The following is a 17,885-nucleotide window of genomic DNA, read 5'->3' as shown; positions in this document are numbered from 1 at the left end:
AGAACAGAAATTGTATAGACGTTTGATATTGTGTTGTGTGATTTGACGTCATTCCGGTTCATTTGTCCTTCTCCTGTCAGTCAAGTTGCGTGTAATGTAACAAAGGCATATGTCAGTGTTGCCGTCAATAACACCGTCCCTCCATGTTCAACCTCCTCCCCAGGACATGTAACAATTATGTATAAATTCTAAGATGTCAATCAAATGTCGATTTTATCCATTACTCTATATTTGACGTATTAATATCTAGTATCAAAGACGTTGGTTTTCTGGTGGTTTTTTTTTTAAATAACTTATCGATGTGTTTACAACTATTGCTATTGAGTGCGAAGTATATATTTCCTGTTTTTAAAATACTCGAAGACAGATGATAGCATGCAACCACAAGTAACAGGGATGGACGAAAAACTAAATATGATATATATACTTAGTATTGTCAATATAATTTTTTCTTTCTTTATTATAATCACAAGTAAGGCTTCGGAAATATTAAGTCATGTGATTCAAAATCATTATTTATAGGCAATATTTAGCACAAAAAGCTTCAAAATGAATAAAATTATATATATTTGAATAAACTCGGGTACAACGTGGGTGTATCATACTCATGTGTATAAAGCTCAATAATAATTTGCGTTGCAATTAGTCAAATTAGTTTTACTGATTCTTTCATAACCTTTCAAATTTTTATTTTACCAGATATCTTCTATTTTCAAAATGATTATCCCAAAATATACAACGTTTTATTTTCATTATTTGAGCTAGAATGAACGTAATTTGTTATTCAGTTTTGTTCAGCCATAATGTGGGCGGATTTGTCGAGTGGTTAAAACTCCGGCCTTCCAAGAAGGCGGCCGGGGTTCGATCCCCGAAGTCGCCGTACGCATGGAATATTAGAAAACGTGTTTTTCTCCTGCCCACACAACTCCAACAACCCAGGTGGGGTATAAAATGGTCTGGGGTAGGTGTTGCGGTATCCGTGCTGTAGCATTCAAGTGAGGTGGCACTATAAATGATACCGTTGGAAGCACGGTTCCACTACAAACAGAACACAATACATCTCCAGCACACACGCAGGCATACACACATAGGGAGATATTAGCCAGGTGGCATATGACTAGTAGTTAGCGCCTGATAAGGCAGCTCCTGCAAATTCCTCAATATTATATTGATTAATATATATGCTAATTGTATTGACTGTAAATTATTGTATATCTATGTACTGTAAAGCGCTTTAGAGTGGCTTATGTTAGCTAGATAGGGCGCTATATCAAATGTTGTATATTATTATAATGTATCTAAAGTAATTAAACTCTTGACACAAGTTATGATAAATGCCTTGTTCTCCAAATCATGGTTATCATTTTCATTTTTATTTATTTTTAATACGTGAAGAAATACATTTGTATGTATTCTGATAATGATTACGCTGAATCCAATGTCAGGTATTTTTATTTTGCATTTGGTTATAAAAAAAAAAATGGAAAAAAAAGCCTACCATTATATTTACAACATCTGTGATACTTACCTGAATTGTTACCTATCTTAATGCGTTCAAAGGGTAAGTATGGTAGATATAATTGTACATGTGTGATAGTAGTACAGTGATTCAAAAGTAGAACACACACTGAACGAACGCGAAAGCACATAGACATATATTATAACATTTTTGGGTTGTGCACCTTAATATCATGTTCAATGAATTTGGATGACTTCTATCGATTGCCTTTTTTTAATATGATTTGATAAAAGTTTTTTCACGTATGGAAATGTTTGGTCGTGACTCTTTAATCTCATCGCGGTGTGTGAATGTTTGCGTTGGTAGTGGTTCTATAATCTTTTCATTCTTTTACTCTATAATCTATATTATCTATAAATAAATATTCATGTGTGGATATATGTTCGAGCTAATTTAATCAATGCAAAAAGCACAAAATAAAAATGTATGTTTAAGATTATTCGTACAAATAAATTTTGTTGTTAAACATTTTGCAATCAATTGATGTTAGTATAGGTTAACTTTAAGCTTATTATCCTACAGCTGCACAAGGGTCGTTGGTATCTCATAGATGGAATTCCATTTTGAAATTTAAATGCAGGTCTTTCTCAATTTGCCTTTTTTTAACAATTTGATAACCATTTGGTTTAAATAGAGAATGTGATAAATCTTATCTTTATTTCCGTATCATCTCAAGCTTCAATACGTTTTATTTTTTATTTTGAAATAGATTAGGCTATCTGCCATTTTAGGTTTGTTCACAAGACAGTGCTTTGAAGTTCCTATTGGTGGTGACGCCTTAAGGGGAATATAACAATCTCTGACAGTATGGCCAGACCATTTTATCTTCTATATATGAATTTAGTTGCAGACAAGTCAAGAAAGAGGGAAATGGGTTATTGAGTGGCCAAATAGATTAAAAGTACTGTAGGGTGGACTACACAACCTTTCAGTATAATGGTATGTGTCAGCTTACCGTCTGCATCTTTAGCTTCTAGGTCCTTTGCTTTGATAACAGCAATATTCAAGATGACAATAGGAGGCTGCGAAAACAAAACATATTTTTAAAAAATAAACAAAACAAATTACCTGTTGGTAATCTCAAGATCAATTCGTTAAAAAACATGTTATTAAATTTGGCACAACTACCCATAGCAATGTTGCCAAAATCTTTAACTTTGCGTTATCTACAAAAAATTATTTTAGTGAAAATAGTCAAACAGTTAAAAGAGTTTTAAAGTACCATACTGATTGCAAATTACGGATTTTCGACATTGAGTTTTATAAGTTAAAAAAATGCATTATTCTTGGTTCGTACGATTTTCAAGAGAAACACGGCTTGCCCAGGCAATAAATAACTGTATCTCCTTCAAGATAAGCAATACCTATGAAAAAACGATAGAGGTTTCTGAAGTGCAATCAAAAGTATAAGTCTAAGACCTTTGAAAAAGAACAAGGGGTATAAAAGCAACTTTCGGAAGGGTAGGATTTCTCTGCTTTGACAGAGACACCTGCCATGTTTATCAAGGTCAAATCTGAGAAATGTCAAGTTCTCAAAATGAGAACTTGTGTAGCCAAAACAAGAAAAAAAGATCCACTTATAATCATAGTTAAAAAACCATTGATAGTCATATAAAACTTATATATTCTATGGTGAAGTATAAATGTCAAAAACATATCGGGAGTCGGACATACGCCAACGGAAACACCGGAGGCAAAATAGCATTTTTGATACAAGAAGAAAACATCATATATAATATGAAAACAATGATGAACGACCCTTTCGGCAAAAAGCAGAGAGGAATCTGTTGCTTGACATTATTGATTTTGTTGCATTGCACCCTATCAACACAAAGACTAAAGACTCAAAGACTTTCATGAAAATACAAACTGTCATTACCTTTTCCTCTGTAGCCCTAGCAAGAAGGTGGGCGTGGTCCTCTGGACTAATGCCGAACGCTTCCTGTGCATACTGATACAGGTCCTGTATGAAAGGCGAATGTCCACCCGCTGTTGTCCCGATCTTGTGTTTAATGGTGTACAGGACCTCTATGTACAGAAGCTCGAACTGGAACGACAGAAGGATGTGAGAAATATAATTAAACGTGAAAAGTAATTATAGGTTTAACAGGAAGTGATTTGAATAAACAAATCTTCAAACCCGGACATATCCAAAGGCCTCAGGCAAAACTGATTTACATCAGGAAAAGGTAACTGTGTTTGTGCGAGGCACTCTCAAATAAGTCATTCTTAATACAGATCGATATATATATATATAGATTTTTTTTCCTGTGATTTCTTTATTTATTTCCTCATTTTATTTATTTATATATTGATTTATTTGAGAGAATCACATTGATGCTGGATCTTCTTCGGATTTGAAATGTTATTCCCTTATCGAAAAGTTTGAACAAGCGATACATTTTTTTAAGTTTTGAGTTTGAATAGATTAAGGGAACTAAAGAAGTCGTGCACAATCTGATTTATATTTATATTAACAATGACCTTCTAACCTTCGACGTGAAACGCAATCCCAATCAAGCGCCTTGAGCAAGGAGACATGAAACAAAATTGAAGATTGATTGCGCTGGAGGAAATCAAATTATTGTATGGAAACTCATTTTGCACAAGAAACCTTATCAAAGATTTTAATTGCCTCTAGGAAAGACATGTCATAGTGTGGACACAGATCCAGCCTAATAACAATATCTGTGATACCAGGAATAAAAAAACAAGTTATACGATATCAAAACGTAGTACTTCCAAGCATTTCACACCTGAGTCAACATACCGAGACACAGTATTTATTTTGTTGGCTATGAAGAGTTAACGAGATCTAACGTAAAACATAACACGGTACTTGAGGTTAATAATTTGTAGCTATTTTATATAAATAATAATTGCAAATCTGAAGTCACGAAAACAAGTTGCACTTATATTAAGAGCATGCAACCGTATAAAATTGGATCATGAGCAATCTTGATTAATTATGGAGAAAATCGTAAAAGATTCTGCAGTAAATATTGCACTCAGAACAAAAGTGCATATTTGAAAGCAACTTGCACTCAAGAAAGTCTGGTTATCTTACACATTTTTTCTTTTCTTTCTAAAATCCTAATTGAATATTTCATTTACATGAATACCTGTTTAAAGATATCACCTAAAAGGAGAAAACGGAACTATTTATACAAATATGTATCAAGGTATGGATGTTAAGAATAAAACAAATAGTTCTTTTAATTTCTGCAGGAATTACTTTTAAAGATAACAAAACTTTGGAACAATCTAGTTGGAAAACGAATCGTGTTAGATATACTTTAGCATTTTTATACAGTACACCATTATCTAAATAACTATTTATTTAATACAGAAAAAAAGTCACGAAATCAGACTTTATGGGGAAAGAGAAAGAAAAAAACTCCCATCAAGGTTTATGCATCAACAGGTTTCTGTAGCCAGTAGGCGGTCGAGTAGGGTGTTTACCCCCATAGTATCAAATCAGCCTGAAATATCTATCGCCGATCATTTTCAACAAATCATTCAATTTAAATGATAAAATCTTCCAATACATTGTATGGGGTAAAAGGGTCACACTGACGATGAGTTTTGGGGTGGGTATAAAGGGACGGCGACAAACCCAATTCCACATTTGGTCAATCGATAATGAAGATAGAAATAAAGATAGTTACTCGTGTAAAGCAGGAATGTATAATAATGTTATTCATGGGCATTCAAGAAAACTAAACATCAGTTGTTGAGAAATGGAAGTGCCTAAAGTACGATGTGGCAATAAATTCCAGATAAAGCGTTTGTTATTAAACGTATTCTGACCTTACCATTGTTCCATAATGTCAGAATGCGAGGTGACCATTATTGTCGTTTTGAAGCTCATTGTTACTAGAAGAAGAAATCAGCGACGTGCAGTCTGTAGTTTCTAAAGATACGATTACTTCTTCAAAAACTTCAAAAACAAAAGCACAATTTTCGACCATGGCAAAATCAGGAAATGGTTATTTAATTTATTTACTCATTACTTATTTAATTATTTGGTTGATAACAAAACACGACCACAAGTAACTATTATGTATCCCTACTATTAAAAGTTACTCTTATAAAGGAATGGTTGCTATGAGGGCCGTTTTACGGCCAACGACTGAAAGGTAATACAGTAACTGGTCCATTTTCACGGGGATCAAATTTCAGTTATATTTTCAGTCCCGGAATAAACATGAAACCTCCGCGTAATTTAAAGCGCTGTATCTTACTTGCTATATATATTAACTGTTCAGCTGTTAATGGTATATATTTATGTCACTATGATGATAACTTACCAGTTCTGGGTACAATTATACATCATACACAATAGAAGTGAAACCTAAGTAAACTGTCTGTTGTTTGGCTTCTTTGACGTGTGTTAGAACATTTGACTTGGAAATGGACTTTAATAGCCAAGTGTACGTCAATAATTTACAAATAAGGCATAAGGTTGTGAATAATAAAGCGTTCTTGAGTCAAAGATGGAATCATCCGGCTTATCGTACAGCTAAGTAGTAAGCCTTCATATTGTTATTAAAGATGTAGAAAAGCGGCTTATGTAGAAGAGTCGGTAGTGTCTTTGATGTACAGTTCTGAGGATATATGTATAAAATTAGCAAATCGTCAGTATATCTGAAAGTAAAACTGAAAAAAGCTTTTTGTTAAAAACAATAGCCATGAAAAGCTCTTCAATAAATCCAGTCTCATATATAAACAAAAGTAGGTCGACCGGAGGAGAAGTGGCACTGTAGGATTGACCATAGTTGGATTGACATTCTTGCCATCGAACACTACACAGATATTTTCCAGCAGGAAATCAATCATTGTCTTCTTTTATTGAAAGGTTTAAATGAATGGAAGGTATTGCATAAATTATCTGAAAAGAATATAAACATACAGAGTTTTGGACTATAACTTATAGATATGGCCATTATCTACTTGCTGGATTTTTCATGTTAAGTTGAATAAGGTTCAACACGAACATGTGCTTTTATTAATCCTTTATAAGGTGACGTTCGATGTCATTTATCAAACATTTTAATATGCGAAAAAGTAATGAATTATGTACAAAAACGAAGAAATGGAAGCACGTGAGGATTTGTAACCGTTCTTTGTATGTGGTAAACAATTTACAACGAAAAATTATCAAAATGTCGTTTGACATCGTTTGATACAATCAAATAGCAATAAAAGAGCTCATACATCCTATGATTATCTATCCTCTAAAATCTCACACAAAGGGGATCACCGCGGAGATCTAATTTTGCTCAGTTATCATAGAATATATCATGAGCTAAGTCTCATAAAGTTTACTTATCCGTCGTTAGCTGTGAAACTGCAATAATAGCAATCCCTCTTTGGTATTTTTGAAAAGACATCAAAATCCTTATGTCTACTAGTCGTTAAGCTAACAGGGCTCTTTAAACAATGGCGTTTTAGACGAACACTGTTTCATATGCAAGTCATAATTACAGCATGTTTCATAAAGTTGGTGTCACGCTGAGATAAGCTCTATACCATAACATCGACCATGCATAATGGATAAGGGCATTACTGTATTCTTTTAATGGGCGTAGGGAACATCGATGAACCAAGATTTAAGGCTAGGCCAAGCAAAGCTTATTGCATTGTTTATCCAATGTTTAATGAATGACTAACATCGTTATTATCACTCAATCTATGTAATGATTTCCAAGAAATCTTTCAAATTTAAGTGTTTATCATACGTACGAAACCAAAGAGCTTCAATTGTATGTCCTATTTTTGCCAAGAATTAGTCATTTTTTCATTTGCGGAATAGTCATAACTGAATGGGACATACGTGCTGCAAATTGTTGGTTCAAATCCTTCTTGTTCCAGTTTTTGTGCCCTTAACCGATATGTTACCACTATTTGTAAACCTCTCCTTAGAGAAAGTCGGTCAAAGTCGACAGCCAATCACATATCCGGATTTACATCACGTGATGTAGGCAGAGGGGTAATAAATAGAAGGACCTGCTTGGTATTTCTTTGTTCCGCCATTACATCCATATATTTTATATTGAATATCTCTGGTTCGAAGTTAGTTATGCCGCAACTTTTTGGCTATCAAGATTTCGATTATGTTGTTAACATTTTTATGTAGATGTTAAGGTAACATTGCTGACATTGCTGTTCCATGTCTTCCACGCTGTTCGTCATGTAATTAAATGACATTTACTGTTAACACGAACCAACATGCGTAAAACATGTACTGCCTCCAGCACTAAAGCTTACCGGGCTCGCAAACATGTCTCGTTACGGCCAATACCTTTACACAAAGTACATGTAGCACGCAGGATTCGTATTAACGGTACAATCGTTGGTATGCATATATGGTCCATACTTGAGGTACAAATGGTATTGAGGTCTATATCTTGGTTGCAAGTTAATGCAGGACAGATATATATTTAGGGTATGGGCAATATCTGGGGTACAAAGCAGCGTGTATGGTCGATATATGGGGTATATTTAAGCATTGAACTGTTTTTGTAAGGTATTTTTGATCTATTTGAATGACACAGCTTTGCAAGCAAACAACATAATGCGCGCTAGCGCATTTGGTTTGTTTGCTTGCAAAGCTGTGTCATTCAAATATATCATAAATACACTACCAAAACAGTTCAATACTTATATTTACGTTTTCTCTGCCTCTTATGTTCTTTTTAAACTTATAATTTATATTTAAAATTAAAAATGCCCGCCTTATGGACAGTCCACACAATTTCGTTCATTAGTTTGAACAGCGTATTGTCGCGTGCTGATTGGCAAACAAAGTAGTACTTTGAAATTTTAACAAACACTTCAATTTTATTCCACAATTTAGAATAAATACAAGTGCGTATGTTATGTCTATAGGGTGATTTAAGTTTATCAATAGAACTCTGAGCTGAAAGTTAGATTTGAAAATTGATTCGATTTTTCCCCGGAACAAATAACACGCATGGACAAAAACAGTGAACACCGTAAATCCGACCTTGCCCTCCACGAGGGAGTTATTTTCGGAAGTTAATTCGAACTTTTCTCTTTGCTCATTTTGTGAAGAATCCAGGCGTGAATTTATTTGTTGATTGTATGGGAACCTGACAACAGTCGGTAGATTCTATAATAGCGTCGTTATTTGACATGTCGTCTGAAACTGAGGAACCGTGGATGCGAGACGCGTGAAACTGATAGCGTTTGAACTGGGTGATCTTGCGACGGAGCACAGGTTCGTTACAAATGTCTGAAATGTTTATGTGTGCTGTGACTCATATCAGTAGGTCTGAAACATATGTGTCAGTAGGTCTATAGAATATGTGTATTTCAGACATTTGTAACGAACCCCTGTTGATCAGTGCAGGGTAACAGACGATATTTGTGATAAATTGCATGAGCGTTAAAATTGTTTCCATTGGCGGCATTAGTGATTTCAAACGATGTGTATTTTGTACGATTTTGCAGACCTTGGTCTTGTTTTCGTTGTAATAAAAGTGTTTTTTATTTTATTTTTTATTTTGCACATAAATTTACAATGACATTGTCAAATCTCACAATGCCCAGCGATATTTCAGCAGCCGTCATGTTTATTTATATTGGATATTGTAGTTCCGGTCAGTGTTGTATTAATACGCTAAGAATTGTGTCTCGTGATGCATGGTAATTAAAGTCCCATCAATGACACAGCTTTCAAAGAGGCTATATAGTGACAATGCCATGCAAATGTAAACATAGTGGTGTGTTTGGTCAACATATGGGGTATAAAGAGGTATCTATGGTCTATATATCGGGTACAATGCGGTAGATATGGCCAATATATGGGATATAAAGTGGCATCTATGGTGAATATATTGGGTACAGAGTAGTATGTTAGGTCAAAATAAGGGGTATAAAGTGGTAAGTACGGTCCTTATATGGAGTAGAAAGCGGTACACATGGTCAATATACATGTATGGGGTATACAAAAAAACAAAGAAAACAAATAGCGGTAGTTAAGAAAGTTGGAATGTTACAGCATTTTTTTCATGATAGCCGGATGTGCACTCACCAGAAAAATATTTCTTAAAATAAAAGATATTCTTTAGAAAAATACGTTAATCTTCAATGCTTTTCAATGGGAAACAGCAATATGATCAGAGCTGCCGTCCTTCGTCATGGATCTGTATACCAGTAGTGGATTGTCTATCGGTCGATTTGCCTGCTTGATTGGTTTGGAGTTTTGGTCTTTGAAACCTCTGAGGTCAAACGACGACGGACGAGGGTCAAGAATGACAACAATTGATAGAAAATAAACCAGCATTGCTCTAATTTAGAACGTAGAATAAAACAGACATTGGCTGAAATTGGAACAATGATAACATTATATTATTATATACTCGGACTTGATCTAATTGTACTGACTAAAGCCCTATAGAAAAAAACCATCATATTTCGCTCGGCCTGTTGCTGCCAGAGCTATCACGAGGTTATTGGCCTCTTTCACCCCTGAAGACACATTTTAACTCTTCCAATTCAAAGATTGGACTAATTTATTATGAAACTCCAGGGGTGAATGAGTTAATCTAGCTGACACGGAAGTCCATTGTAATCACAGCGTATATTACATACATTGAGGCCTCTGATGAGATTGTCAACAAGCGGTTCCAGCTTAAATATAATTAATTCCTGTTTGTTTTTGTATTGTCTATATTTCTAATTTCCAAAGTCGGGAGTCCCAACAAAAATAAATCCAAATGCGTGGCAAAGTGGGTTTTTTTCAAAATGTTCACACTTGAACTGTATTTAAGATTGTCAGTTATGCATAACATGTTCGCATGATACATGTTACGAAGAATCAAATACCAAACAAAGTACACTGGCCTGTTTAAATCATAATTTAAAAGAAAATCAAACAAGGGCTTTTAATTAAATTTCTTAAGCTTTCGGAAGTATTGTATTTGTTCCGTGGACATTTCACCTGACGCTTGAACTTAAATGATTAAATTCCCTTGAAATTGTTAACCACTAGATATTACTGAATGATCATTTGGTATTGTATATTGCGTAACGGACAGATAGAGACATTCTTTATTTCGTCCTTCCAGAGATTTTAGATATTTTAACGCACATCTTTCACAACATATCGATTAATATACCGGCCAACCTATTATTATTAGAGGTGTACTTTACATTTAAAGCCCTTGTGGTACCCCTCGTGAAACATGATACATACATAACCATGGTGTCCCTACCGCAAGGGCAGGCAATAGAACAATAACAAAACAATAAAGTTGATCAGGGTTACAAGCCATTGTTGTCGTCTGTTCCTTTACTCAGAACTCATGTGTAACTCATCTGTCTCTGTTTTAAGAGAAGCCCAGAATGAAGGAACATGATTGAAAATATCCCGTCATGTGATCAACTTGATCCAGATACGCTGACATATACATTACATCTCCAGCACATATGCAGGCATACACACAAAGGGAGATATTAGCAAGGTGGCATATGACTAGTAGTTAGCGCCTGATAAGGCAGCTCCTGCGAATTCCTAAAAATTGGTTAATGCATATGCTAATTGTATTGATTGTATGCATTGTATATCTATGTACAGTAAAGCGCTTTACAGTGGCTTATTCTAGCTAGATATGGCGCTTTATCAAATGTTGTATATTATCATTATTATATATGCACGAATATAATAATAGAAAAAAATGCAAATATCTATACTCTCTGACCTTTCTACAGCTTTTTTTGTAAATGTATTTCAAAGTTCAGACTCTGACAATATGCTTAAATATTTTAACTTATTACAGGGTTCAAACGATTTGAGTGAATCCCGTTATTTAAAAAAGCAAAGTTATCAGCAATACCACACTTGATTGCAATTTATGTAAGCGTTATACCAGGATACGTATTATTTGATGTCAATGAAGATACGTGGTAAAGAAAAGCCAGGAATACGATCAAGAAAACTGGACAATGGCCAGTGGTGCTGCATTTCAGTAATTCCCCTTATTAGGGATACAAACTTCGGACATAAATGACCATTAAAGAAATTGTTAATTCTCACAACGACCCAGTGAGGCTTGGTCACGAACGGTTGAATTCAGGCTGGACATTTTCTTTCTCATTAGTTGATGCTACGGGAAAATGAATGACAGAATGATTATAGGTATGACCAGGAATTTGACCGATCGATGACCAATGCTCATGCAATACTACACGCTCATATAAACATCAGCTGGAGAAAAACGGTCAATTACCTTACAACTAGTGTCCGATCTTCGATCCCGGACAGCATTATATGTATGAGGTGAATTAGAGTTACAATCCCAACAGTGCTTCACTGATTTACTTCAAATTCTGTCTTCTGTCTTTCCGGACCCTTCTGCATGTTTGAAAGGAAGAGTAGTTTATATCGTGATTTATTTTTTGTTTTTTTAGAAGCAGTTATAAACTTGAGCTGGTATTCTGCTATCTTGTTATAAATTTTAAAAATATTAAGTAACATGGATTTTCAATAATTGAATGTTTAACTATTATGCGACTATCCCGTTTGCCTTAATATGTAACGCTTAATGTACCCTGTTATATGCGTACAACAAGTATTTGGTCTGAATTCATACTCAAGAAATTAGCAACTTTTTAATAATCATGATAGACTTAGTTAAAACATATCTGCAATATGTGTGTGTGCGCGTTCTTCCTTTATTCATAACACAGTAAAGATTCTAAACACAATACAACTTTCTAGAAAAATATTCTTTTGTGATTCAGGAAACATAAATTTTGCTAGAACCGTTTTTTCAATCTTATATGAAACAGAAACCGAATCAGATCAATAATTGTATCAAAATGTTTAGGATTTGCTTTTTTTTTTTTTAATCTTTCAATCTCAAACAAAAATAGTTATGAGACTGGCAAACTGAGGTTTAAACACAGATTTATATTTTGTTATAAGTTTGTATTTTTTATATTAAACGCTATATTCCTACTCTTTACACAATAAAACTGAATCTTGTTCCAAAGATCAGGACGTCAAACTGTCACATTGTCTCTCAAACAGCGAATACATCAAGCTATAACTGACGAGTCCGACAGAAATCAAGGAGTTTTGCTGCGTAAAATGGCATATTGCACCAGGTGTATCAAAGCTCTCACAAACAGTGTGATGGTGGCTAGATTCTAGGTGGAGTTCTCATGTTATGTCTTGGTCCCTACAGAGCATATAAGATTTCCAATCGGCAGACCTTTCAGTACAGAGCGGTTAGGTACGTCTTCAATGACTAACAGTCCTCCAGAACACCAGCATTACTGACAGGGATGTTAGAAGCACTTTACCGGCCATCCCTACAAGCCAATAATAGGAGGAAGACCGGAATGGTCAGCCTCTATAACGTCACTAACAGCCGTAATATAAATGTATTTGACCAGTATCTGAACAATACAGACACCAGAAAATCAAAGCGGCAACACACACATTTCGGCTGAATCAGCCCTCAGAGATTTGCTCAACAAAGGACCATAACCAACTGGACTCAACTGCCAGCATTCCTTATGGTCACCATTGGAAGATGTGTCTCTTTTAACACTGCCTACACTCTACCCAATAACTTTTCCACATTATCAAATCCTAATCTGACTCCTGCTAACACTGACTAGATTTTGAGACACGTAAAACATGTTACCCTTGTGTTGCCGAAGGGACAAATATTAACGCCTACCTAACCATGTTAGTGAATACTGTCTGCATTGCTTTACATCGACCTGTTCAACATCTTACTGTGGAATATTACACCGTTTTGATTTATTAGAGCAGCAATTTGGTGAGTATCTAGGCTCGATTCCTTGACTTTACCAGACGTAGCTTTTTGTGTACGATTTAAGCAATGATGAGTGTCTCAAGGTACATTTCTATGACTGTGTTACTCATTTCTGTTTTTTATTTCTATGACTCACCCAACACAACAAAGTTAGACTAAAAATGAGGAATGTATCGGGGATTAGTTCTTTGACTCGACTTAACGCAACATTATTGTGTACAATATTATACTAGAAATGATCGAGGAGCGTCTCAGGGATAAGTTCTAAAACTAGACCTTACACAGCATAATTGTGTACAATTGTATACTGGAAATGAGGAGTGCCTCGGGGCTTAGTTTTTTGACAAGACCTAACACATCATAATCATTGACGTTATCAGACTAGCAATAAGGAATGTCTCGGGGCTTAGACCTTTGACTAGAGCAAGCACAGCATTATTGTGTACGTTATCAGACAAACAATAAGGAATGTCTCGGGGCTTAGACCTTTGACTAGAGCAAGCACAGCATTATTGTGTACGTTATCAGACTAACAATGAGGAATGTCTCGGGGCTTAGACCTTTGACTAGAGCAAGCACAGCATTATTGTGTACGTTATAAGACTAACAATGAGGAATGTCTCAGGGCTTAGACCTTTGACTAGACCAAGCACAGCATAATTGTGTTCGTTATTTATAAAGATGAGTGTCTCATTTATCAGTAATTTACAGATGTTTATGGATAATAATTACAGTTGATCAATATCGTTCACCTTCATGTTAGTTTCCCTTTAACTGATAATTTAATATTTAAAACTCTAATCATATAAATGAAATTCTCATAAAAAAAAATGTTTATCGAAATTATGAAAAATTCGTGTCACGCGTATAATTTTTTTTCTTCTATTCTTTATTAAATAAAATACATTCAAACTTCATTTTCTAGACTTTTAAACGTATTGTTTGTGACCAAAATAATCAAAATTTGAACTATGTGTGTAATTACACGCCAGCTATTATACGCGAGCTATAGGATAAAACAGTAAAGTTTATATCCGTCCGCAAATATAAGGGCGATAACAAATCAAACGAAAATGTCATTTGAACTTTAAAATTCTCTTAGATTAAATGACGTAAATACATTACGGGATCGTTTATCCGTTATAAACACAGAGCTTAATTGAAACTGATTGGTGTTTAATGATTTCGTTCAGTGCAGCACAAACATAACTCGTATGACAAGATTTATCAGCACTAGCGAATTCACTTACTGTGCTCCTGGGAACGTCGTGATTTTAAATTTTGACGGTAGTAAGTATATGAACCGACAATAGGGCTTGTAAAGACAGAACACTTGAGGATTTGATAGCATCATTCTCTGATATACATCGGTAGGACTATTTCAAAGAGTTAAAATATATATATTTACATTTGCATGGCATTGTCACTATATAGCCTCTTTGAAAGCTGTGTCGTTGATGGGACTTTAATTACCATGCATCACGAGACACAATTCTTAGCGTATTAATACAACACTGACAGGAACTACAATATCCAATATAAATAAACATGACGGCTGCTGAAATATCGCTGGGCATTGTGAGATTTGACAATATCATTGTAAATTTATGTGCAAAATAAAAAAATAAATACAAAAAACAATGTTTACAACGAAAACAAGACCAAGGTCTGCAATATCGTACAAAATGCACATTGGTTGAAATCACCAATGCCGCCAATGGAAACAATTTTAACGCTCATGCAATTATCAACTGTTACACTGCATGCGCACTGATCAACAGGGGTTCGTTACAAATGCCTGAAATACACATATTCTATAGACCTACTGACACATATGTTACACACTTACTGATATGAGTCACAGCACACATAAACATTTCAGACATTTGTAACGAACCTGTGCTCCGTCGCAACATCACTCACTTCAAACGCTATCATTTTCACGCGTCTCGGATCCATGGTTCCTCAGTTTCTGACGCCATGTCAAATAACGATGCTGTTATAGAATCTACCGACTGTTCTCAGGTTTCCATACAATCAACAAATACATTCACGCCTGGGTTCTTCACAAAATGAGCAAAGAGAAAAGTTCGAATTAACTTCCGAAAATAACTCCCTCGTGGAGGGCAAGGTCGGATTTACGGTGTTCACTGTATTTGTCCATGCGCGAAATTTGTTACGGGGAAAAATCGAAACAATTTCAAATCTAACTTTCAGCTCAGAGTTCTTTTGATAATCTTAAATTACCCTATATACATATCATACGCAATTGTATTGATACTGAATTGTGGAATAAAATTGAAGTGTTTGTTAAAATTTCGAAGTACTACTTTGTTTGCCAAGCAGCACGCGACAAATACGCTGTTAAAACTATTGAACGAAATTGTGAGGACTGTCGATACCCTGCAGGTTTATACCGGTATCTAGTTGTTTGTACGTTGTACGTTATAGTTCGGTGCAGGATAGTACATTTATACCCTGCAGGTTTATACCGGTATCTAGTTGTTTGTACGTTGTACGTTACAGTTCGGTGCGGAATGGTACATGTATACCCTGCAGGTTCGTTGGAATACGCTAAAGCAATAAACGACACAAATTGATGCGATATTTTTTCACGTTTTCCGTTACTTGTTCTCACATGAGGTAGCCTTGATATCGCTTTAGGGCACTAAAGTACTGAAGTGCATGCGCAATGTACGCTTCACTCTGTAACGTAAGCTACTAGGTTGATTAACTAAAATCGAACTATCAGAATGACCAAGGAAATGTGCCCGTTTGTTCACGGATTGTTAACAGATGTGCGTGGAACATCCAATGTCACATGCCAGTATTGTAATTACTGATGAAAAGGTCACTGAGGGATGATTGAAGAGTGATGCATTCCGAACATGTCACTTCCGGAAACGTCATCAGGTCAAACGGTGTGACATCCAGCTAACTTGTGGTGTCGACCAGATAGAAGGGAGTAGAAAATATAGATATTATATCAAATGTTAAACTGACAGCAGCATATCAGTTTTGATATCCAATAAAAAGACATTGAAGAAGTCTGCTGATGATGTACGAGCTCTGATAATAGAAGTCCCAAACAACAGGCTCAGTTTTTCTCTGAATCACAGCTTCTTGGTTTTTTCATGAGGGTTAGAGTCCCCTTAACAGGTAAGGTTATCTATAGACAATTTCCACAGACGAAGGGGTTGCTATAGAGCCGTTAAAAAGTGTTTTCTCGCCTGAATGCTCTAGCAAGACTCCTCACCAGGAAACATTATTCTGACAACGAACTAACTATAGCAGATAGGTAGGTCTGAACAAGAGGCCCAGGGGGCCTGTATCGCTCACCTGAATATGTTTAAAATGATTGGAATGAAGTAGGTGCTGTAAGTACATATGAAATTTCAGAAAGATCCATCCAGTACTTGAGATATAGCGAGAACAAACTTCAAACAGAGCCCCACCCCTATGCAACCTAGGGGGGTCATACCCACAAATTATACAAAATTGAGTCCCCTTGACCCAAGGATGCTCCAGACTAAATTAGGATAATATCCCTTAATCCCTATGGTAGAAGAAGGATTATAAAGGTTTTACCTATATTTCCCCTATTGCGCCCCGCCCCTCAAGTCCCAGGGGGGCCACACCCACCGTTTGTACAAAATTGGTTCTCCTTTACCCAAGGATGCTTCAGAACAAATATGGATCAAATCCTTTCATTCCTAGAGACGAAATTTTAAAGAATAATTTGCTATGTTTCCCCTATTGGGCCCCGCCTCTTAGTCCCCTGGGGGCCAAACCCACGGTTAAACAAAATTTGTTCCCTTTCACCAAAGGATGCTTCAGAACAAATATGGAACAAATCCTTTTATTCCAACAGAAGAAGAAGGAATTTAAAGAATTTGCTATATTTCCCCTAATGGGCCCCGCCCCTCAGCCCCCAGGGGGGCAAGACCCACCGTTTATAAAAAAAATGGTTCCCCTTTACCCAAGGATGCTTCACACCAAGTATCGACCAAATCCTTTCATTCCTACAGAAGAAGAAGGATTTTAAAGAATACTTTGCTATATTTCCCCTTCACCCAAGGATGATTCAGACCAAATATGGAACAAATCCTTTCACTCCAGAGAATACGAAGGATTTTAAAGAATTTGCTATATTTCCCCTATTGGGCTCCGTCCCTTAGCCCCCAGGGGGGGCCAAACCCACCATTTATACAAAATTGGTTCCCCTTTACCCAAGGATGCTCCACACTAAATATGGACCAAATCCTTTTATTCCTACGGAAAAAGAAGATTTTAAAGAATACTTTGCTATGTTTCCCCTTCACCCAAGGATGCTTCAGACCAAATATGGAACAAATCCTTTCACTCCAGAGAATACGAAGGATTTTAAAGAATTTGCTATATTTCCCCTATTGGGCTCCGTCCCTTAGCCCCCCAGGAGGGGCCAAACCCACCATTTATACAAAATTGGTTCCCCTTTACCCAAGGATGCTCCACACTAAATATGGACCAAATCCTTTTATTCCTACGGAAGAAGAAGATTTTAAAGAATA

At 35.8% G+C, this 17,885-nt stretch overlaps 1 protein-coding gene across 3 annotated transcripts in view; it reads right to left on the bottom strand.

Moving 5' to 3' along the window:
- The window catches only part of LOC110456768 (BAI1-associated protein 3-like), a 184,232-nt gene that overhangs the window by 39,922 nt on the left and 126,425 nt on the right, over positions 1 to 17,885 (bottom strand). For all 3 annotated transcript variants that reach the window (XM_021507719.1, XM_021507720.1, XM_021507721.1), the window contains 2 exons: positions 3,399 to 3,566; positions 2,475 to 2,541 (listed from right to left, as the gene is read on the bottom strand). In XM_021507719.1, coding sequence (XP_021363394.1) covers positions 2,475 to 2,541; positions 3,399 to 3,566 — 235 coding nt within the window. The remainder of the gene's footprint in view (positions 1 to 2,474; positions 2,542 to 3,398; positions 3,567 to 17,885) is intronic.

The sequence above is a fragment of the Mizuhopecten yessoensis genome, unplaced genomic scaffold (genome assembly GCF_002113885.1).
Source record: "Mizuhopecten yessoensis strain PY_sf001 unplaced genomic scaffold, ASM211388v2 scaffold8841, whole genome shotgun sequence".
NCBI lineage: Eukaryota > Metazoa > Mollusca > Bivalvia > Pectinida > Pectinidae > Mizuhopecten > Mizuhopecten yessoensis.
Note: the sequence above shows the minus strand (reverse complement) of the source record. Positions and strands in the feature narration are given on the sequence as shown.